The 22,967-nt window shown below is 40.5% G+C and overlaps 1 protein-coding gene across 2 annotated transcripts in view; it reads right to left on the bottom strand.

Moving 5' to 3' along the window:
- The window catches only part of sash1a (SAM and SH3 domain containing 1a), a 149,697-nt gene extending 143,767 nt beyond the window's left edge, over nucleotides 1–5,930 (bottom strand). Inside the window, exon 1 of one of the 2 annotated variants that reach the window (XM_068341934.1) lies at nucleotides 4,608–5,930. In XM_068341934.1, coding sequence (XP_068198035.1) covers nucleotides 4,608–5,111 — 504 coding nt within the window. In that variant the 5' untranslated portion in view covers nucleotides 5,112–5,930. The remainder of the gene's footprint in view (nucleotides 1–4,607) is intronic. The other variant, XM_068341935.1, reaches the window with a different exon arrangement.
- Between the last annotated feature and the right edge of the window lie 17,037 nt (nucleotides 5,931–22,967).

Genomic DNA, 22,967 nt, shown 5'->3' with positions numbered 1-22,967 from the left:
CTTAGCAAAAAAGGTTTGAAAAAGCCCTCAGTGGGGGCTGGTTATGGAAAGAGACACTTTTTCGATCTGACGGGAGGGCGATCTATCCTTTATAGTACTCAATGTGACCCCACATGACTATGATGTAAACAGGAGCTCACTTTACTAATTGACTTTCTCTGGCCTTTCAGGACAATAGAGGCTGGTCCTTGACTCCTTTATGACTTCCCATTAATGAGTCCTGGGTTGACAATGCCTGCAAGGCGCCCATAATAAAGACTAAGCAAATGCAGCAATCAGGAAGACACATGGAAAACTCTGGGGCTGTTGTGAAGTCTCTCTGCCTCCATATGGCAAAACGCCAGGCCTGCAGCACGGGACAATGCTGGATTTCAACTGAAAAGCATAGAATGAATTAAATAAATGAGAAGCTCATGAAAAACATTCTCTACTGTGGAGACAACAAAGCTTTTGGTTTAATCATAAAATCACAAATATTGCTTTCTATTCTAGCAATATTCATATCACAACAATCTCATCTCATTGTGTGTGTGTGTGTGTGTGTGTGTGTGTGTGTGTGTGTGTGTGTGTGTGTGTGTGTGTGTGTGTGTGTGTGTGTGTGTGTGTGTGTGTGTGTGTGTGTGTGTATTGCTGGAAAGAACAAGAATGGAATGAAAACCTTTTCCAAATCAAATTCCATTTATCCTGAACTTCCATGCACTCCTAAGTTATGCCGCGAAAAGGAGCAGGTTTTGGAGGCAGTGCAGTGAAAAATGATACAAAAACTTTGATTTCGACGTGATCATTTTTGCGCTAGATATATATTAAAAGAGAAACCATTCAAATTATTTCTCACACCAGGCTTTGGTACTTATCCATCCATCCAGAAAGCCTCGGTCAAACACAACAGGCCAGCAGATCGTCATCTTTACAAAACCTAATTTCCTGTTTGGAAGGCACATTGCTAAATTAATCAAGATGAAAGCGCTGAAACAGGAAGTGAGGTAAGTGTTTTGCATGTCAAGCTATGAACTTCCCCTATTCTTATTATTGAAAACCAATAACAACATCAATTAAAAGCTGCCATTTCTTTTGCGACCCACCCCCCATTCTGAGCAACATCCCCCAATGCTGCTACATTTCTTACATTCTCAAGCCCGATTAAGAGGGAGGCCTCTCATGATTCTCATCCACTACGTTTGATCAGCTGTTCCATGGGAATTTAGGAAAGGCCTTGAACATCTAACAGACAAAGTGGGGGTGGAGAGAGTGATTCCCATATCCAGGCCCCATACAGACATTGTTTAGACAGGAAAAACAATGTGCCCATCTATTTACGACCAGCACTCCCTGCGGATGACACACTGGTTTTTATGACTGACCCATCGGCACACTTGCCTTCACAAACTGTTTCAATGGAAGGAAATTGGGAACACAAAACAGACCAGCAGTGAAAGGACATGTGGCTCCATCAGCCTCCACATAAACAATGGAGAATCTCCTCATGTTTAGCTTCGACTTCCTCCTGAAGTGCAGCAGTAACAATGAGGCGCTGTTAGCACTGTCTGCTGTTTGCAGGTCTCTGGATGGCAACAAAAGTTTTAATCCTTACAAATCACTGGAGCAGAACTGGATGAATGTGTGGATGTAAAAAACAGAATAACGACAAGAAGGAATGGATATTTTGCATCTTCATGACTACTATATTTAGAAAGACAGCTTACATTTGAGTCTCCCCCAGGGTAGGGTTTGTCTTACAGCAAATCATCCTTAAAAAACATAAACAAAAAATGTATAAAATGTTGCTTTCACAAGTTTGACATCATGTTAGATTGAAATTTAGATCAGAAGTAGTAGTCGCATAGGTGCACAAATAAATAAATGATTTAATAAATAACTATACATGTGCATATAAACATAGGGTGCCTGAGATGTTTCTGCTATTTACAGACAATTTACAATAGGTAAAGACAGGAACAGTCATTGCCCATTCTTGTAGGTGACAAATCAATGTGTGATTTTACACCCGCACATTGCTCAAAAAAAGCCTTGAAATGCCATCAGACACACACAATCAGAATGAATATTATAATACCTATAATATTCTTCACTCTCACACCATTATTATAGTTCACATACATACATAAGAATTATGCTTCGGGGTTACAAAAGCCAGCGAGCAGATAATACAAGCAGCTTCTAAGCACCATTTACAGCAAACAACGAAGCTCAATCATAAATCAACAAAAACAATGAACATTACCTCTACAACTGCATTGTGTTCAAGTGGCAGCGCTGCTTTCTCAGCTTATATTGTTCCCTGATGGGATATGAAGGAATGTGCAGAACTAATACATTTGTTTGTATCATAACAAATAATGGTCTCTCAGACAAGGGGTCTCTGTAGCCGTGATAAGGATCATTGGTATTTATTACACACAGCAGGGCCCTTTCACTTAACTTGTTGATGAGAGTAATGAGAATCTCAATGCTTATGTTAACTACGTAGATAAAGATAAAGCAAAGTAGTGCAGAGGGCTGTCAGTCCAAGGAATCTTGACATATTGAGAGCACAGAAGACAGTTTAAATGTGGAAGCAGATATTGGTTAAACTATACAATTACCATCCCTTGAGACCACCATTGTGTGTCCTGTAATTGCCCTGACTCTGCCTCTCCGGGCTCAGTCTCTGCTGGGGTTGATGTCTCATCACAAAGGCAGAGAAAGAGGAGATATCTACCGACCAATCAATGCCCAGTTAGTCAGACCTCCATCAGCTGTCACAGCTCCATCTCTTACACCACTCTCACTCCTCTTGGGTAGAAAAGCACTGGGCTGGGGCCAGTTCCAAACTACAGGGTTCACATTCACACTCACACAAACACGAGACAGACAGAAAGCCCTTGACCTGCTCATCCCCCATCCAAAGCCTCAATGCCAGAGCTCTGGCTCTAAATAAATACAGCCTTGAAAGCAAGAGATAGTTTAACCCTCTGGAACCAACTTTTTTGTTTCAGTCCCGGTTTGACAGATAATCCCCAGAAATCCTACAGTAAATCTCTGAGTGATTCACAGTTAGCCAAAGTGGCAGAAATACACAGACAGACAAAAAGAGTTTGGAAAATGTGCCAACTTAGAGTCTGAGCTGGTTGTCAGATTGAAAGGGATAGCTTAATTTCAAGGTCTGAGTCATACGAAATAAATGATGACATAGAGAAAGGAAGATGTAGTCATGAATTATTATTGTGATATGAACACCATATTTTAAGGATTAGTTTCCAGCAGAATAAATTGAAATCTACTAGAATTCTATTAGTTTGATCTCTCACTCCCCCATTTTTGTTGGAAAAAAAATATACATCAGCTTTTCACTAAACCAGTGCTGTTGCTACCCAATTCATTCAGTACTGAAAAGAAGCCAATCAATCTGTTGTGGATTAGTCGAATCAAGTGAGCAAGTTCGTGGGAACCATGAAATATTTCCGTGAGAGGGTAAAAACTGTGGAGGAGTGCGGGACTTAATTTCTAAGTCAGTAATTCCAGAGGAAATCAGGTCAAACATATGGCTATCACAGAATAAAGACAAAAAGCCAAAATGTTCAAAAACAATCCTCCAAACCTCATGCTGGTTTGGTCTGTGCTGGCTAGCAAACCCTCTCTTTCTATTGAAAAGGCTCATGCTATGTTTAACAAATCTACAAGCTGCCGAAGGCCTCCCCGAGCAAACACAGAGCCTGAGCTCTATGACTCTTCGATGTCCTGCAGACATGGCAGCCTGCCTCTATGTAAACAGTAGTTCTTCAGCGGAGCCAGAGCTGCTCAGGTATGTGATTCAGACACTTCAGAAGAACTATCCTCTGAATGAACAAGCCCTCTTGGCCTGACTCCTCACAGGACTACAACAGCCTGCAGCCGGGCGCTCTACATTTACCGTCATCCACAGCCCACCGGCCATTCATCACAACCGAGAGCTGGGCCTCCTGTGCTCGTGGGCCTGGTTGATCTACCCACACTAAATGCCGAGGCAAGTCAATGGACAGGTGAGGTCAGAGCAGATTAATAATCAGGGAGTAAATCTTTTTCCCCCTGCAGGAAGATCACACAGAGTGAAAGCTCCTCTGAATCAGTCCGTCTGCCCTTGTGATCTGCAGCTACTTCATTTCATTCATTCACAATGACAGCGACAGCAGGGCAGCAGGGCCTTAAAAGTGTTAAAGCGCCATGCTGGCTTTACCTATTAGCTTCTTACTATAATGATGCTGAGCACTAATAGACTCTTTCCTAGAAAGAGTCAGTCTCTTTCATGTAGAACCTCTGGAGCATTGCATGAACAATCACTCCAAACTAATAGTTCTGTGGGTTTTATTTGAATAATTACATTTTCTCCAAAATCAATGACTTGTCTGGACGGTAATGCTTGAAACAAACCCTCAAACCAGGTGTCACTTTTCACCTTCATGTCATTTAAAATTATTTATTTATTATTTATGTTGTGTGTAATGACTAAAATGCTTCATAAATGATCCTTTGGTAGTATATAAGTGTTGGATGTGACGCACTATTGGCCTCCAGCGGTTTTCAGGTGTACCATCTGGCAAGTGGTGGCCCGGCACCCAGGTTCTTCTTACCTTATTAGAGTAGGGGGACTTGGCGAGGTTGATGCCGTCTCTGATGAGCTTATCCCTGATCATGATCTTCAGCTTCAGTTTAGGGAAAATCACCATCTCCCTCCTGTTGCCCAGCGTCAGGTTCTTCTGCGCACCCCTGTACCCACAATTGCGCCCAACTCGGTCACTGTTATGTTCGGTCCAGGACTTGGATCCCCTTAATTTGGACTCATACTGGTCCACCATGTGACTGGTATAGATATCGGCTGCGGGTGGCATCGGCTCCAAGGTGAAGTACAGTCCACTGGCCGTCTCTTGGGCTTCCTCTTTCAGCCTCCTCACCGCGTCGTGAATCCTCTGCCTGTGGTGCGGGACGTAAACTCCGATGGCATCCAGATCGGGGTCTCCTATTTGCTTGCAAACCTCAAGATCGTCGTATCCATTATCCACAAAAGACTCGACGTACTGGGCCAGCTGGAGGGTCTTGAGCCACTCGTAGACGATGACAGGTCCGTTGCTTGTCATTTTGGCCGCTGCCAGATCGGCTACAACTCAGACGCTGAAGTGATGCTTACTTTCCCATTTGGCGTTTCAAACGCATCCCAGGCTTGTTAATAAAAATGTGTGCTCATGCCAAGATAAAAGATTACTGGATTATCCATTACAAAGGTTTGGTTAACACTCGATCCCCAACCTTTTTTTTTTTTTTTTTTTTTTTGGAATCCGCGGTGTCTTAAGATAAAAACAGAAACGCGCTGACTGAAAGGCTCAGGCTGACAGTCGTTATGACACCTGTCCGTATGAATAAAACTGATCTTTCAAGTTTTACTTTCACAAAAATTTTATTCCTAAGTGTCATCCAAAACATCAGATTTCCCTTCCCGTAGTGGTTTACCATGCGCATTCAGCTCCAATAATTAGACTTCCTTTAACAAATAAGTAAAGCAGTTGCCTCAAACTACTTTCATTTAAATAGCTACATAACCGGATTTTTGTCCGTTACGCACAACACTGCTGCGTTTTCAAAATAGGTTTCCCCGGCGTATCCTCCTTCCTGCCGTCTCCTTTGTACCGCCAGATGACAGCGCGTTTGGAGAAATTAATCCAAAATAAAGACAAACGGGATCAAAAAAAGGAAAAGAAAGTCCACCTCTGATGACGACTGGCTGCAAACGCACGGCACCGAGTCCAGCCGCTCAATCTACGCGTAATCCGCTTGTTCCAGCCGGCACATCACTGGACCGGAGCAGCAGCCAAGAGCCGACGCGCTCAATGCGCTCCTCTGCCGTCCACACCCCCCAAAAATCTCACTATACCCATTTAAAAATAGTAATGTGAGTTCCTCCCCCTTCTTCTCCCAAGTTGTCACGCCGCGTCGGGGCCACGCGTTGGGTCCCCACGTTCCCACTAACTCCGACCAAAGTAAAGGAACATTTTAGCTGTTCGGGTTGTGTCACATTATTGTTCCCTACGATGTAATTTTGTCCACCGCATCTCTCTCTTCTCTCTCTCTCTCCGTCTCTCTCACACACACGCACACACACACACACACACACACACACACACACACACACACACACTATATCTCACTCATTCAGCATTTCCACGGTTCCTTTTTTTTTTCTTCTCACAACGCGTGTGAGCTCCCTCTATGTCGTAACCAGGGAACTGAAGACCTCGCAGCACTGGAGCTGATGTAATGCGAGAAACTGTGGTACCACAACTCATCCATCACCCCAACACCAACATGATCGGATAGTCGTGCAGCTCAGGTTTGATTCTGACAACATGAAAGAGCGAGTAGAATCCATCTGCTTGCATCAGATTGCACCACCGTGTCACGATCATTAAGTAGAACACAAGTCAGACTGTATGGAGAAAAACAGAGTGGAATGCACAGAGAACGAGATGAGTTACACTTGCTTGAGTAAGATCTGTCCACTCCGTCCAAAGAGATGCCAAGACGGTGGTGCTGATGCATGCTTTATCAAATGTGAGCTGACAGCTTGTTAGGGGTCGGTTTGATACAATCACCATCTCTGCTCTGGGTTGGAAGTGATTTGCCTTGGCTCATTATGACAAGCGGCAGTCCTGGAGAACAAACATGCCAGTCAGGGAGGACAAGACGAAGTATATCAAAACAGGTTTTGGAGGCTCGGAAACAAGAGACATGCCAAATATTCATGTGAGGATATGCAGGCATAGGTACTAGCCAGAGAATCTTTCATCATCCCCCAGTCTAATTAGACTGGAATTTGATGACATTTTGATTTACTTGTCTGCAAACATCAATGTAATGACTCAGAAATGCTCTCCTTTCCAAAACCACTTATGATGAGATTCAGCGACGTGCGGTCAGGGGAGGCAGGTGATGCACAACCTCACCTGCCATCATAAAAGAAAAGAATGAATGGAAAAGCTAAATTAAATGGATATATTAATCCAATGATGTGGATTATATAGTTACTTTTCATTTAAAGTCACCAATGTTACATTATTTTTACTCAAAATTGCTGAATTTTCACATTTACCACTGAAATACTGATTAGAGATCTGCGGTGAGGCACCAGACAGCCCAGCCTCACTATGGATTGTGCAATTACTCGGCTAGCTGTGCTGGTATGCTATACAGTGAGACCGTAATGCTATCTTTCTATATGTCGCTATTAAAATGTTCAAACACGTTTGCTCTATGAACTAAATTTCCATAATTTAGCTAATGTATGTAATGTACAGCTTTTTTTGTTAACTGTATGTATGTAACGTCTTTCTTGAGTTGAGCGGTCCTGAAACCGCTGGGAAAAGGCACTAAGTGAGGCACGCAGTTCTCGTGCCTCATGGTAGGGGGCGCTGGTGATCCCAGGGATTCAGACGAAGATTCTTCTTCCTCTGCCGTGGAAGAAGTGACAGCAAACTATAATCTATAGTCATCAAATCAAGTGCAGCCATTCATGTGTTTTCCGCTCGACTTGCCTTACTATAAAAATGGAGGATTACATATCTCAACTTGAAATTTTTCGATGCTTTTGTTAAGGAGGAGCTGCGCATGGACTTCATTTATAAGTAAACATAATATATAAAGAACATGTAGGTAACAACGTAAGTTTTTTAATCAAATGTGCTTATTTGCGTGTTACAGTTTGTATGAGACTTAAAAAAATGTTTCTTATTAAATGGTGAATAAGCTACGCTGTAGATTGGTATGTTCGTAAACACCTTCATCTGATTATGATGAAGTCAGTGCCTCACCAGCCATGAATCTCACCGCACGTCACTATGTGATTTGACTGACAGGTGATCTGGGTTAAATGTGTGCAGAATGTGATATGAGGCCTTAGTGTTGGAATTGGAAACAATAAGCTAGTGGTGGCGCAATAAGATAAGATAAACCTTTAATAGTCCCACAGTGGGGAAATCTGAAGCTAGTAAGCATTTCCTGCAGCCCTTCATGTATGTTGGTACAGCTGATACTGAATATGCCATTCATAACAATGCAGTTTTAATAATTGAACTCAAATAAAGAGAATAAAAAAGTGCCACACACTCAAATCAGGTAGTTTAACAAGTAACCAGAAATCAATGAAAAGCTTCAAAGAGATGCCCCTGACCACTAGCAGAAGATCAAAAAGCATGTTTGTGTTCACTCTGAATACTAACAGCATTGTAATGATGGTTTTTTTTGTTCACGGGACTCGCATGTATTAAAAGTCATGTGGTTGTTCTGCACAAAGATGTGTCATTAGATCAGTTACACGAGGGGGATTATGGATGTGGAGCGACAGATGGAACGTGGAGATTGGTGTTCCGTATGATGAGTGGACGCTTGGAGCAGAATGGCAGTGCCAGGATTGCTGTTTCCACTCTGCTGCCCCGCGCCATGGAGAGTGGCCAGCGGGTGCAGAGAGGCAAGAGTGGCAACCCCACAAATGTAGGGTGGCGAATCTAAATCGTGGTTCCTTCCTGAAAATCTTCATTGTAGTTAAAGCCCTGTAAAGCAGCACTTTATGTAATCAAACTGAACAAACGAACTGCTGGTTTCTCGAGCTGGCAGCAGTGATGAACACCACCATGCCAGGGTCTGCATAAAAGGAATGAACCAACCCACGAGGAGCATTTTTTAAAAATCGGGAGTTAGCAGCTAACTCAAAGAAGAATAAAAAAGACACCAAATTGTCTCCAAATTGTCAAGACAGCATAAAAGAGCTGATGTTTCTGAGTTATTTCAAGAGTCTTGAAAAAGTAAACTCGTTCAGCAATACACACAGAGAAGGAACAACAATCAATATAATAAATAATAAGTAAATCATTTTAAAATTACAAAAAAAAAATCTTTTTCAGCCTTATTTGAAAACGCTAGTGATTTTTAATCTAGAAGAACAATTGAACTTAACAGAGCGATCATGTGTATTGATTTGAACATGAGCTCTCTATCAGTGCTTTGCAGCCATAGAAAAAAGGCAGTCTATGTAAATTCCAAGCCGGAGAGCGATTGCTCTTTCCAGTTTAGCAGTTGACCCGACAGCCTGAGGACTGCTGCCACATCAGTGACACCTCAGTTTCCAGCCCTTGGTAATGTCTGAAATAGGCAGCCTAGAGCATTAGCACTGCCAAATATGAATATGTGGCAGTGGGAGCGCACATTAGCATCAGATCTGGTAAATGGGTGTGGGCTGCAGGGACTGCGCTGATTGAAAGAGTGTGACTGCAGCATGTCGAGGGCTGAATGGCTTCAGCTCCAGCAGCCAGACGCTGGTATAGTCCTCTCTCTTCCTCCCTCAAAGGGAAGACTCAAGTATTAGAAGGAGAGAATTTTGCTGTGTGAAATTTTAAGGTCTCTTTGACTTCAGTCAGTTGTGTTGCACCTTTCAAGACCTCAATTTTAAAATCCTTTGAAGCAGAGAATGGTTTCTGCCCAGTTATGCAGAGGCACCATGAAGGTCATGGATGTTGGTTTTTAGGTGGAGGCTTTCTCGGGCGGCCGCCTGTCAGTCTCTGATAGAAATGTAGACTCTATCAGCAGTACAGCCAGGCTGGATAGAGAAAACACAAATCAGTTCATACTTTGATCTGAATGTGGTCCTGTAGCAGATTCAAGGAAGATCCTCAGCGATGTCTGACCACTATTGAGAGAAAGATTTATGGCCATGAGTCCAAAGCACTATCTAGACTTTAAATGCAAGTGTACATAAATCTGCTAACTGCATAAAACATTTTCTTTTAACACAAACAGAGATGCATCATTGACTTTGCCATGTCAAAACATGATAACCTTGTTTTAAACTCATTTTCTGTTATAGTTGTAAAATTTGGTTACAGGCGATTCTTTGGGAAAGACCAAAGCAAGATGAAAAACCGGAGAGATCTTTAGATCTATGAGGTTATGGCACGTCTTATTATGCTTGATAAAGAAGAGTAATATCATGGATAAGTCTCTCCCAGTGCGCAACACATACTCACAATGATTTTCCAGAATTGTTAATTCAAAAAAATACGGGGAGGAAGATAAAACAAAAAATGCCTGGGTTAATCATGATAATCAGGATCAGATTTGTGGTGAACTTGTCTAAAATGAAGACTAAATCAGCTTTGTTTATTGTCCAGGGAAGCAATTAAGAGTAAAAACTGAACAACTTATTTTCACAGGCTTAAAAAAAATTTAAGAACCGTTCCCTGGAGGTCAGCAGCCTGGGGCATCTGGAGGATTCTCTTTCAGCCTTCTGGCATCTTCCATGGAAAGAGAAGCAAAGAGCTTGATCTGTCTTTTATGCACTTTTAATTACGAGCGGCTGTCTGGGCCGCGATCTCCAGAGACCAGATGTGAAGTGAGCATGTCAGGACCAGCTGCCACTCCGCTGGCAGCTCAATATCAACCTAAACATCCCCGAACTCAGAGGGAGGAGGAGGAAGAGGAGGACGAAGGTGGCGGCTCGGGGTTAATGCAAGGATCACATGTCTAAGCATATCAGTCACAGACACCTGCCAATCAGCAGAGGGGATCCATCAGCAAAGGCAACAGGTCAGTTGTCTGTGTTAGCGCTCCCCCAGGAGCCATGAAAGTGATGCCATCAATCAAACCATTAATCTGGGCTGCAGCTAACTTCTCCAAGGGTCGGCTTCAGTAACAGCTGAGAGCGATGGTGGTCAGATCTCCAGTCAGACAGCAGTGGTGATCACCTTTTGCACATTAACCTCTTATTCCAGTAACTTTTGTCTGGAAATGTCAAGAAAAGAACAAGAAGGAAGCTCTCGTGAATATGAATGTAACAACCAAAACCTGCAGAACACTGATATTTGTCTTTGCTAATTGGAGAGAAAGTCTCCAGCTTTGTGTTTCGGTGCCTCACAACCTGATTATGAACTAGCAGAGTGCATTAACAGCCGAAAGCTTATCCCAAAGAAAACCGGAGAAACATAAAAGAGATGAAGTTTGTGCAGTGAGAAGGCAGAGACCCGCTATAATGAAGACATTGCTAATTAAATCACTCGTGGTGCACAACAGCAGTTCAAATTAATTGTATTTATTGTGCCGTGAGGTAAAAAAAAAACAACATTCGCATGGAACGCTAATGAACTGCAAACATTTAGGCAATCGCTTTCATAACAGGTAATAAATTACGTGTCTTTAAATGTGTCAGACTATCTTCATTCAGATTCACGGTGTCAAACTGTTAAAAGCAGACGTCACAGCAATACAGAAGAATGGCAAAGATCCCACAATTCCCACAAACCTCAAGCCCCAAGTAACTAAGCTGCTGCTTTGTAGTCTTAAGCTGTTATCATGGAAACCCAGGCTTCACCAGAGAGAGACCTATCAGGCGTTACGACTCCTGTTATTGCCTTTGGCACAACTTTAATAAGACCCAGCTAACCTGTGACCCCAGTTTGCACTATCAGTTAGCTGTGGGAGAGATTTGGTGTCTCAAAGGGCATCGTCGTGCCCATAGGAGCCACTTCTTAATTCCCAGTCACTGTGCTGATATGCCACCACGGTCAACCGGAGTCCATGTAATTAGTATGGATGGCCGTGCACCCGACAAGTAAAGCAGCATAAGAGGATTATGCATATATGCAGTTTTTTTTTTTTTTTTAGCTTGACTACAAGCAATTTGAGCCACACAACTGTCAGCAGTGATATAATCCAGGAGCGTGTTTTTCTTTTGAATTTCCATCCTTGAGCTGAAACCTTGGCAGGTCGTTTTTACAAGCATACATTTAATGATGTTTATAGTTGCAGCTATTTAAAAACTCAAAGAATTTGTCATTTTCACACCTTCTCACTCACATGCATACAAATAAATGCAACAAACCTCTGAAACCCCCTTACACACACGCACACGCACGCACGCACGCACACACACACACAAACACACACACACACACACACACACACACACATACACACACACACACACACCTGTGGATCAAAGGATGGAGGTTTAAAAGAAGAGCTGTGAATTCATTTGATTATGTCCAGTCATGGACAAATGAATGCCTCCCGTCCATCCCTCTGTTCTCCTGCCTATAATTACAGGTATGAATGATGATGGGTCAGAGGCTCCAGAACAGCTTGAGGATCTCTGACAGGGAGATACTGACTCAGGGCAAATCCAGTCACATCACATCATGATCAACGACTAAACCTGGTAGCACAATGGTAAATGTCGATGCTAACTGCCAACTGCGTGACTGACTGGCTGAGAAATGGCTGCTGAACTGAACCTTTGGATATAAGATTGTTTCTTTGTTGATGAAAGATAAATTGCACCAAACGTGAAATTCAATCCTGAGAGGCAATAAAAGACAAGGCAATAGAGAGAGATGGGAAAAAATACCCCTGCTGGATATCGTAAGACAGACTTTTTTTTTTTCTCGTGTGTGTGTGTGTGTGTGTTTCTAGCTGATGATATATGAACCGTCATGTGACTCCAGAGAATGTTTTATAACTCCGTCAGCAAAGCAGCGGTGCAGAAATTCCAATTAATAAAGATAAGCGCTCTTTTTTTCTTTTTTTTTGCAGACCTCATTTTCCTTCTTAATTAAAACACAGTGTTTGAAAATGAATGAGTCATTGTCAAGATAAGTGAAGCTGTGCATTGTTTTCTAAATATCACAAAACAGACTGCATAAGAGAATATTAACAGAGAGGTCCCGGTAATGATGGATGACACAGACAGAAGACTGTTTTTTTCTCTAGGAGCTGTGGGCTCATGATTAGTCTGATGAACTCTGACTTGCTTAGTGAGTCACTCTTGAGATAACATTGTTGTCTCAAATTTAGCTTATTGATGAGTCGGAATTCTGCAGTGACAATATTTATTTTATATTCTTACCTGTCTTGTCCAGTGACCTTGGCATGCAGTATGAAGGTCTGGAGGCCTTACAAGTACAGAGAGATGTTTCTCTGCAAAGGAAAAGAGACAAGCAGGAAAGAAAGGGATAGAACAACAACAGAAATGATCACAATCGTCTTGTTTACAGCCCCCTATCCACGCTGGCATGGACCCAAACCACCAGAGTGCTTGTGTTCATTTTAATACATTTAAGAAATATTGAATTTCTTGCCAAGGAAAAAAATCAAAGCTGACTTTGGAGTTTCTGTTTTCATTTAAATAGATAAAATTAAACATTTTTTACGTGACAGATGAGTTTCTTTTTAAACTGCAGGTCCATCTATACCCAGCATCATCCCATGGAGGCAGCGTCAGACATGGTGGCCATACACGTATTCTCAAGTGGATGGAAAGATGTTGGCTGCAGGTTTAGGCGTGTTAACATTTGATAAATAATCCTCCAGGCCTTTGAGCCTGAATACAGGGTGGAAGTGACTGAAAATATTGCACAGGTCCATGACTTGTAAAAAAAAAAAAAATTGAATGACGAGTGTAAGTAAATGGGTTATCGAGCAAGAAGTTCACTGGCAGTATTTAATCTCAGCAGACCCTCAGAGAAAATGGATGGAAAGAATACAGGTCCATTTTTCATTAAGGGTCATTATGTGAAGCAGAGAGGGTAGCGGATGAAGAGTCCATCATAACCCAAATGATTTCTTAACAAGGGCTCGATGCATCAATCAGCCTCAGGAGGATCACCTCTTCCGTTGCAGTTCACTAAGAACTACAGTTTTTCTTCATATTAAAAGAAAAACACACTCAAGAAAGAAATACGAGGTCATTTCAAAAGAAAACAATGACTTGTGTGGGACGACCAGCCAGACTCTTCAAGTGAGTCTCCTTTTCCACATTACATTCTCCTACATGATCGGCGCCTATAGCGCATAAGACTACTTTACTGTTTCTAATATTAACTTTTTGTGGAACACAATCTGAATTTCAATAAAATGTGATGACATTTCCAATTATATGACAATACTGACCTGTAGATGCAGTTCATCAGAATCTTAATGTAACGCTTTCCACAACTCGATTCTTATTAAAATGTCAGGAAGTTGATGATTCATCATAATTATTCAAGGCTGCAGTGTTTAATGGTGTTACATTGGCTCCTAATACATTTGAGCGTGGTCCTTATTATTTTGTCCACTCTGATGGACAGGATAATGATGTGGGGTATTGATCGCCCTTATTGAATCTGTATTGGTGGAGAGGTTTCTCAGGATGTTTTCCTGGATCTACTCTACATAAGAGTCTTTCACTGTAAATGTCTTTTATGCAGATGATTTCTCAATATTTTCACTTTCCAAACTCTCTGTCCACTAGTTTTGTAAGCGCTCCCTGATGAGATCTATGCTACAATATAAAAGATGTTTAGAAACACTCCTTCTCTCAGATAGTGCAGCACAGTATTTAATATGCAGAGTTAATTTTACCTCAAGAAAGTAGTGCATCCCTGGGATGCGCTTCAACAAAAATTTGTGCATCCCAACATGACGTTTATGTTTCCCAAAGTAATAACATGATATACGGTAGAAGCGTACGCAAGGATTGAGTTTGGCCAATAGTACAATATAAAAACTAAACAAACAGTTAATTTTATGATTTTATTAATAACGACATCATACCGTGGTGCACTGGTACCGCAGCGGTGGATAAAGCGGTGAAGGAAAAAGGATGGATGAATCACGCAGGTGAGTCTCGTGACGAGACACAAGATCAAAACATGATGGCTATTTGAAATTTAAGTGGAGAAATGAAAAAATTGTGAATACAGTATGCTTTGTTGAATGGAAGTGCATTCAAAGCTTGCGTCCAAGGGATGTCCCTGTCAAAAAATGTACGTCAAAGATGCAAGCATGCACGCAAACGAGAACACTGAATATGACCTTTTTTTTTCTGTGTAGCACAGAGAAGACTGCTACTGTTCAGAAGAAGTTGATTGAAGCTCCAGAGGTCAATGGAAATGTTTAATTTGAACAAATGTGGATTGGAGATGAAACCAAACGCCATACATAATATATGAAGCTCACAGTTGGAGGTAGTATATGATGTTATGACTACACAGGAGGGATTTGGTTAATATTTAAAACCTGACATGCATGAAACGACCAAGTCAAGCAGCCTTTATGATGATGATGCTCCATCATGTCATGTACATAACATAGGCTAACAAATGTAAATGTTTACTTTCATTTAAACACCTCCTCCATCCAACAGCCTTTCCCTCCTTCAGCAGACCCTATTCTTTACTGACATTTTTCATGTGATATACTGTACAAGCCTGTACAGACACAAGAAAACTCAAAGGACGGTGTTAAATTCCTTCGACTGAAAAAACTTCACTTCTGCTGATGTGGACTGACCATTATCTTCAAGATCACATATACTGTACTGTGCTGTTTACAGGTATACCAATTATAACAGAAATGCAAACAGAAAAATTTAAAAACAACTCCAGGTGTTGAAACTCCACGATCTTACTGGTGAGCATGTTTATCACAAAAACCGTTTGTCACAAACGTTTTTTTTTTTTGTGATGGCACACTAATATCAACACAAATGGTTTGTGTGATATTAGTGTGTTACATTGGTCACCCCTGTATGATGTAATACAACTGTTGTAGCCTGCTGAAGGTTCCAAAACAACATTACGCATAGAGAGCTTCTGCACTAATCTCCCTCTCATCTGTTTCAAACTCACTCTGCACTGGAAACGTAATGCATGAGTCTGAAAGCTTGGGTTTTTGATATTCAAATTTCTGCTCGACTATACGTTGCTTGGAACATGCTGTCTAATTAATCAAAGAAAGGGAACTAGTTGTAGTGCAGAGAACTCCCAGGACCCAAAAGCCTCAACTTACTATGTGAGTACACATTTCCCATGCATATGCACACATACACACAACCCTAGTGAATTTTTTATACGGATCCATCGCGGTCCAGCTTTAGTGTGCAGTCAGACACTGTTTGATCTTACTAAGACACTGTTCTATGCTGGATCCCAGAAGCTCGTAGGGAAAGATCAGAAGCTGCATGTGATTTAAATGATTCTATTTAATGGCTCACACATGGGGCTCGTGGGACTTGGCTTGTTGTGGAACGTACCTGTCAAGTGTATCCCTATTCTGTAGATACATTTGTTCCACTGCACTCCACAATAAGCAATACAGATGTGTCTGGCAACAGCGACCTTTTGTTCCCATGGGTATCCAAACAGAACATTGAAAACGATGGAGAACAGCATTAACCCCCCCCCTGGTCGTCAGAGCAAAACTAAACAGTGAGAGAACTCTGAGATATAAATTTAAAACAGATTTTTAAGGGATGAGCACACAGAAAGACATTGTTCCCTCTCCAGGTAAGGGGCTGTAAGTAAAGAACTAGGCCAGGAGCTGGCTGGGGGTGGGAAGCAGTACAAACAGTGAACATGGGTTAAACAAGGAGTTGACAGAATAAACACTATGTCTCGACTGAATGACAATATTTAAATCTGCTGCAGTCTGTAAAAGCCTTGTTTGTCACGTCTCAACAAACGTTGATGTCTTCACACAACAAGGACATGACACATAAAAAACATATTTTGCATCCAGAACATTCATACTAGAAATGTTTTTTTGAAATTCAATGTGTTGGGATACTCAAAAGCTTTGGAAAAAGGGATTCAGAAACATCCAGCTTTAATGGCCTTGTCTTGCTCGTCTTGTAACAATGGAGGGGTTTTTTGCACATCATTTGAGTGCCATGAGAGAGAGAGGAGGGGGGACACAAGTGAAAAGGATAACACAACAAACACAGGGTAACAACTATGATTTTGCCATGTGCAATATTCCCGTTGGTGGTACGGTGGTGCAGTGGGTAGCGCTGTCGGTTCGAGTCCCGCTCTCTGTGGAGTTTGCATGCTCTCCCCATGTCTACTTGGGTTCTCTCCAGGTTCTCCGGCATCCTCCCACCTCCAAAAACATGCGCTTCAGGTTAATTGGTCGTTCCAAATTGCCCGTAGGTATGAGTGTTTGCGTCTGTCTCATGTGTGGCTCCTGTGGTGCACTGGCGTCACGCCTGGAGTTTTCCCTGCCTCACGCCCAAGCCAGCTGGGATAAAATGGAATAGAAGATGAATGAACGAATGAATGAATATTCCTGTTCTGCATGATAGTAGTCCCAGTGATACTCCTGTCACACAGTATTTAAGGTTGGCCAAATCCTTCACAGTACATGTGGCTTTTGTTCACAAAGTAATTGCCACCAAGTCTATTTTAATAGGAAGATCAAGATGAGGCTTGTTTTTCCATAATAATACCTTCCAATGAACATAAATACACGGTGCATACATGACTATTCTTAGTTTACCAGGTCGTTTAGGGGATGCCTCAGGTTCTGTTTCTAATATTATCATACCTAAGTGTGCCGTCATTCGGATAGTTGTAGGCAGTCTTGTGAGATTGAAGTACTTTTGGTCAACATGTTCACAATGACGATGTCCACACAGGAATAGTTTGCCATTTCAGATTATTTTTGTAGGCTTGTTTACACTGTAGATTAGGCAAAACAGTAATGCATTCAGGAACAGAAAGCCCTTCAAAAATTATATAACACCACACACAGGGGTCCAAGAACCTTTCCTCCCACCATTAACTTTATTTCAATCAGGAGACTATCCACTGCTGGTGGTTAAGGGAAATAAAAATGTAACTTGTAAATGATATGTGATATTTAATATGTCACTGGCATCAGAAAGTCTTATTTCTAAGACTCTTCAGGGAGACTGGGAATAATGGGTGTCTGTCAACACCCTGAACAACAACAAAATGTAAATTGCCCCTTGGAGTACAGACACTGGTGGTGGTGGCTGATGACCCCGCTGAGGAGGATGAATGAGGTGTTCAGCGAAACTTTAACAACCGGGTGGTAAAAGGGAGGTGGACAGAAGCAAAACAGCAGCATGAAAGAACTAAAGGAACCAGAGAGTCTTATTTAGGAAGACAGCAGCAAGATGACAGGCTGACTATGAAGGTGTGTCACCGCGCTATTGGATAGCTGTGACCAGCTGATGAGAGCAGCTGAGTCAACTGACAGTCAAGACCGTAACGGCAGGAAAATAAAACTGAGTAGCGTGGGCAGTGTGAATAACAGGACAGCCATTCTCAGCTCCCTCTATGTAGGGGCGCTTGTGAGGTAATCCAAAATGAATGGGTCCCTTGTGTGATGCCCCAAAAATAAACATTTATGATGGAAAGGGCTTTTCTGTCATCTTATCTTTTTAAAATGGGTGCATGCAATAAATTTTAGCCCTTTAGATGCGTTTTTCTGCTTCAGTTGTTGTGAAATATTGTTATTTAATGAGAAGCATTGGTAGCATTCTCTGGTAGCACCACAAACCACTTTACAGCACTGTAGTTTACAACATTAATAGGAAGTGAAATATCTCTGCTATTACACCTGAAAGATCTACATTTTTCTGTCAGAAACAAAGATCCCCCTGGTCCTCCTTTGGATATCCTTTCAATTATATTTCAATATGGTCTGTAGACGAGTTCAATGAAAGGTCTAAATCCTTAACTGACCAAACAGCATTCATTATGCAAATGATTGCACTACGTGGGCAAAATCACATTCCGTCTAAGAACAAAACGAACACTGCTGCTTTTCACTTTGATATATAATCAATCACTCCATTCACTCCCATTAATTTAAGAGTCCTTGGCAAGTGCCTTCTAGGTTAATATGCGGTTGATTTTGGCACAACAGAGTCAAAGGAATGTGAACAAGCTCAATGTGAATGACTGTGGTGTTGCAATTGTGGTAATTTGTGCATATGTGACTCAGAATGCAGAAGAAAACTCCAGTGCCCCATAAATATATACATATATACATGCAGCATTTGAAAGAGGTGACTGAATTGTATGTGTGTTTACGCTCCACTGCATCTCAAATAACAAAATCAGCAGAGCTACAGCAAAAATATGAATCAACATAAGGTATGACACACTTTAAACAACCGACTGATAAATTTGGGCAAATGGTGCTTATTCATCACCAAATCCTGTTCAATCAGCAAGTCATCTGCAGGTTGGCTTGCAGGAAAAGGTTACCTAGACGACACAGTACATTACTAATTTGAAGTTCGGTTAGGGTCAGGGGGCCACACAGGTTCACTCAACATGCTTTCCAGATTTTCTTCTCCTGTGTTCTATTTTCAGTCTGTGATCACAGTGAAACTAAACGCTTTGTTTGTCACCTTTCTAAACAGAGTCTTGTGATTGACAGCTGCAAACCATCAACCATGTCTGACTGATTGGTAAAAACAGGAGAACGATCATTGAAATAGACTGTTTAGGTATAATCACCTGACTGAAGGACTTGCATGGGCATTGACTTATTTTAAAAACTCAAAAACTTGGGCAGCGTTTGGTCCCACAATGCAATGAAGATGTATTTGCTCTACTGTCCACATTGCACAGGCTTTATTATGCGATTAAAGTTTTGTATTAATACAAACATATGGCATCATGCTGTAATTTAAAAATTGAGGAGGAGATTGATAGCAGAATTATATTTAAATAAAACCAAATGAAGCACAACAGGTCAAATGTTTGAGCTCATTTTCTCCTCAGGGACAACAACACCCTTAAAACCAATTACAGAGTAATGTTCAATGGCACATGGAAGAGTTAGCAGACTAGCAGCATAACAGAATCCATAAGTGGAATGTATTCATCGCCATAATAATAATCCAATTTAAATGCATGAACAAATGTTTTGCAGAAAGCATGTCAGTTTCTTTTATATAACGGTAGTGAGTTTGTGTACTGACTGCTGTGCAGATATTTTTGTGGTTACAGTCCAATACTTCTCATTGTGTGGGCTTTCCCACAGAGTCAAGGTTATAAATATTTCAGGTTCAGATGACTTCAACTGCAAACACAATGTCTCCTCTCAAATAGAAACACAAAGATAAAGAGCTCCGAATTAATTTGCTTTAAATTCACACAGCACAATAAACATCTGAGCCAGAAACATGGTCTTTTCTGATAGGAACACATTCCACATGCCAGGTTTGAAAAGTTATTTTCATCAGGCGTGTTCAGAAATGTTTTCACACAAACAATTTCATATTGCCTTGCTTCTTTGTTGTTTCTCCCATTTCTTCAACAACAAAAAAAAAAAGTATTGGTCCTATTCATGCTGTAATATTGCCTTGAGCGATGCACATCCCCCAAAGCCTGTTTCATGTTTAAGCTCTCTACCCACTGGGACGGCTTCTTTTGCTCCTGCAGCTGTGTGTGAAATGACTGGCTGTGTTTCATGAAGAGCTATTAAAACTTTAGTCTGTGCAAGTGCCGCACTTGTGTCAGAAAGATATGCAACGATGGGAGGCTGTGATCTTTGGGAGTGCTGAGTGCATAAAACAGTTCAATGGCCAATTCAGAATGGATGTGGGCAACTCAAAATGGGAAAAAGTCAGCACATCATGTTAAAATATGTTTCAGAACAAAAGCAGGTGAAACATTAACTCGATTCAAGGTGGAGGCTACAAATTTTGTCTGCTTAAAATTCCCGTCATTGCTTTTTTTATGTTTTCAACATTTTATTTTTCAGTTAGAAAAATGACTAAAAAATTTTCTAAAAAAAAAACTGATGTCATGGTAATTTTACAGGATTGTATCCCCAACATTGGAGGTGTGAGTTGTGAGGCAGAAATAGATAAAGATGTCCTTCCAGAAAATATTTTGCAACCTTGAGGAATTGAGTTCTCCTCTGTTTTCAGCCTAGAACATGCAGAAAGTCTTATCTCTATGTTGTCTAGATTATTGTACTTTTATTTCTCAATGATTATTAGATATAGGGATTGAATTCAGTTTGGGGATTCTTTCAGAGCTGTGGACTGTGAATCTTCTTTTATTCTGAGCTTTTTTAGTCTATATACCTAATGTAGCAATTAATTATAATTTTTCAATATGAGGAATTTTACTAATTTTTGTGGAAGACATGTTTGTGACTGATAACATTTTTTTTTTTTACTAATAGTACCATGATTTTATGACAACAAAGAAAGTTTAATTATAATTATTATAAAAGTGTAACAAACCAATAAAATATAAATCTTTTTATTTTATATCAGAAAATATAGTTTAATATATAGAATTTAACATCAAGCACCTGTTTTGCTTTACAGGACAAATAGATATAAGTTGAGTGATGAAAATGTGAAGAAAATAAAACATTTTATCATACAAGGATTGATGTATGTTGATAGATTCTCGTTAGCTAAGTGGTTTCACTGAATATCCTTTAACAATTTCGAAATAAAATCAAGTTAAGGAAAACTTTTCATTGGAAAACCGACAGATTTAATGAGCAGAATATAAGTACAGTGTAGGATTCAGCAGTCATTCCCATTCTTTACATACCATAAACCATTCTCAAGAGAGGATCAACTGTTCACAGCAAATAACTGGTTTTATTTAGAGGTGGCAAAAATATGCAGAGTCACAAAGAAGAAAATCCATGTCTCATGGGGGCAGATTAAACAAGTGTGTATTCTATACATTGATAGGACTATATTTTATGATTACTACATTTGTATTCCAGGAAAATTTTCCGTGTCACATTAGTAATAATAAGGCTTATTCCAGGTTTATTAAGTAACAACATCTTTTAGATGTCACAGTTCTCTGGTAAAAAAAACAATTATCTTTAACTTTTATATTTCTCTTAGAGGTTCAGTGGAAGAAAGGAAACTGTTAGTGTATGACTCCAATATTATTTTGTAGGTACAAGCCCTTAAAAAATCAAATAAATGCAAACAATGTGTTGCTGTACGATATTAAGCCGGTGGGTATAAGAACCACAGGCACCGTTGATACCAATATGTCCAAATAATTGTCTTTTCTTTCTCATAAAGTAACGCTCAACACAATTTCAGCTGTTTTTATAGGCACAATAAAAAGTAATACGACAATAAAACAGAAGCCTAGCATATCCTCTGTGAATGAGTGTTATTTAAGTAATTTAAAGATTCTCTTTAATTTACTATGATCTTTTGCTATTTGACTATTAGCTCTCTTCTTGTCCTTATAGGATTGCCTCAAGGACCTGTTTATGTCTGGTTTCGTGTAGACATAAACATCAGCCATAATGTGTTTGTTCGCACACAGTTGAATTACCTGGGTTTGTGCTCATTTGTACGGCTTAAGCTTACTGAGCCACAAATACGACCTCACATTTTCTTTCCTCTTTTATTAGTTATTTCAGCGACGATAAACCCTTCAAACACATACTCCCTATTTAATGACCCAAAAGGATGATGTTAAGATGATTTTCCATTTTGCTATTACAATCCAGTGCTTAAAAATGAATGACACAGGAGATGGTCCCACAGGCTTCATGAGACAAACCCAACACAAAATGGGTCAGGGTTTAGATTGAGTTAAAAACTGACACTGTTTAAGAAAAAAATAAAATAAAATTCAATTTACATGTAAATGATGCTGCCGGAATTGGAGAGCTGTCCAGGGTGTATCCCACCTCCCACCTGATGTCAGCAGGGAAAGGCTCCAGCCCCCACATGCTGCTGCAAGGATAAGCACTTCCATAAAATAGATGGATGAAAGATACAGATGAATTTGTTTTGACCATCCTTTAGTTATTCAGTGGCAGTAGCTTAAAATTGTAGTGAGGAACAAAAGGAAAATGATATCAGTCAGCTAAAATGTGAAGATCCTGATTATCCAGTGCAATGATGTAACACAGTTTTCTAAATTACTAAAATAAACATGCTTTCAAGATCTGCTCAAGGATCTATCAGACTCTTGAAATTAAAAAAAAAAACTGTATTAGAGAGTGCATAAACAATTTTCAGCAGCACTGATTGCAAAAGACTGCAGCAAAACTGTGTTAGAATAGCCCGATTTTGAATCCACATCATTCTGATTACAGGGTATCCCAGGCCAAAGTACCATACATGTAACGGTCGTATTATAAATTCTTAC

The sequence above is a fragment of the Antennarius striatus genome, chromosome 19, assembly GCF_040054535.1.
Source record: "Antennarius striatus isolate MH-2024 chromosome 19, ASM4005453v1, whole genome shotgun sequence".
Classification (NCBI taxonomy): Eukaryota; Metazoa; Chordata; class Actinopteri; order Lophiiformes; family Antennariidae; genus Antennarius; species Antennarius striatus.
The sequence above is the reverse complement of the archived record's forward strand: the minus strand, read 5'-3'. Positions and strand labels throughout refer to the sequence as shown.